The 311-nt window shown below is 47.9% G+C and overlaps 1 protein-coding gene across 1 annotated transcript in view; it reads left to right on the forward strand.

Annotated features, from left to right (window-relative positions):
• DET1 (de-etiolated homolog 1 (Arabidopsis)) overlaps positions 1-311 on the forward strand; it is a 10,198-nt gene that overhangs the window by 4,334 nt on the left and 5,553 nt on the right. Inside the window, exon 3 of the mRNA XM_009587122.1 lies at positions 1-51. This exon is cut by the window's left edge and continues 23 nt beyond it. Coding sequence (XP_009585417.1) covers positions 1-51 — 51 coding nt within the window. The remainder of the gene's footprint in view (positions 52-311) is intronic.

Raw genomic sequence — 311 nt, forward strand, 5'->3', positions numbered from 1 at the left:
GTTCCCCTGCTCAGCTTCCAGCAACAACTTTGCCAGGCAGATCCAGCGCCGGTGAGCCATTTGGAGCATGCTTTATACTGTATAGACACACGCTCGGCCCCATCAGCTGAAGGCTAGTATCAAATAACGGCAACCCTGAGAAAATCAGTTCCTTTAGTCTCTGGGTGATGCAAGGGTCTGGCTGGTACATGGTTCATCTTGCAGCCTTATGCATCTGATTTTATATTCCACAGCATCTGTCTTTTTACAGGAAGGAACAAGGCAGTGGCAATCCAGCGCTTAGAAGAAGGAAAAGGAATTTTGAGGGAAAG

The sequence above is a fragment of the Fulmarus glacialis genome, unplaced genomic scaffold (assembly GCF_000690835.1).
Source record: "Fulmarus glacialis isolate BGI_N327 unplaced genomic scaffold, ASM69083v1 scaffold26191, whole genome shotgun sequence".
NCBI classification, from domain to species: domain Eukaryota; kingdom Metazoa; phylum Chordata; class Aves; order Procellariiformes; family Procellariidae; genus Fulmarus; species Fulmarus glacialis.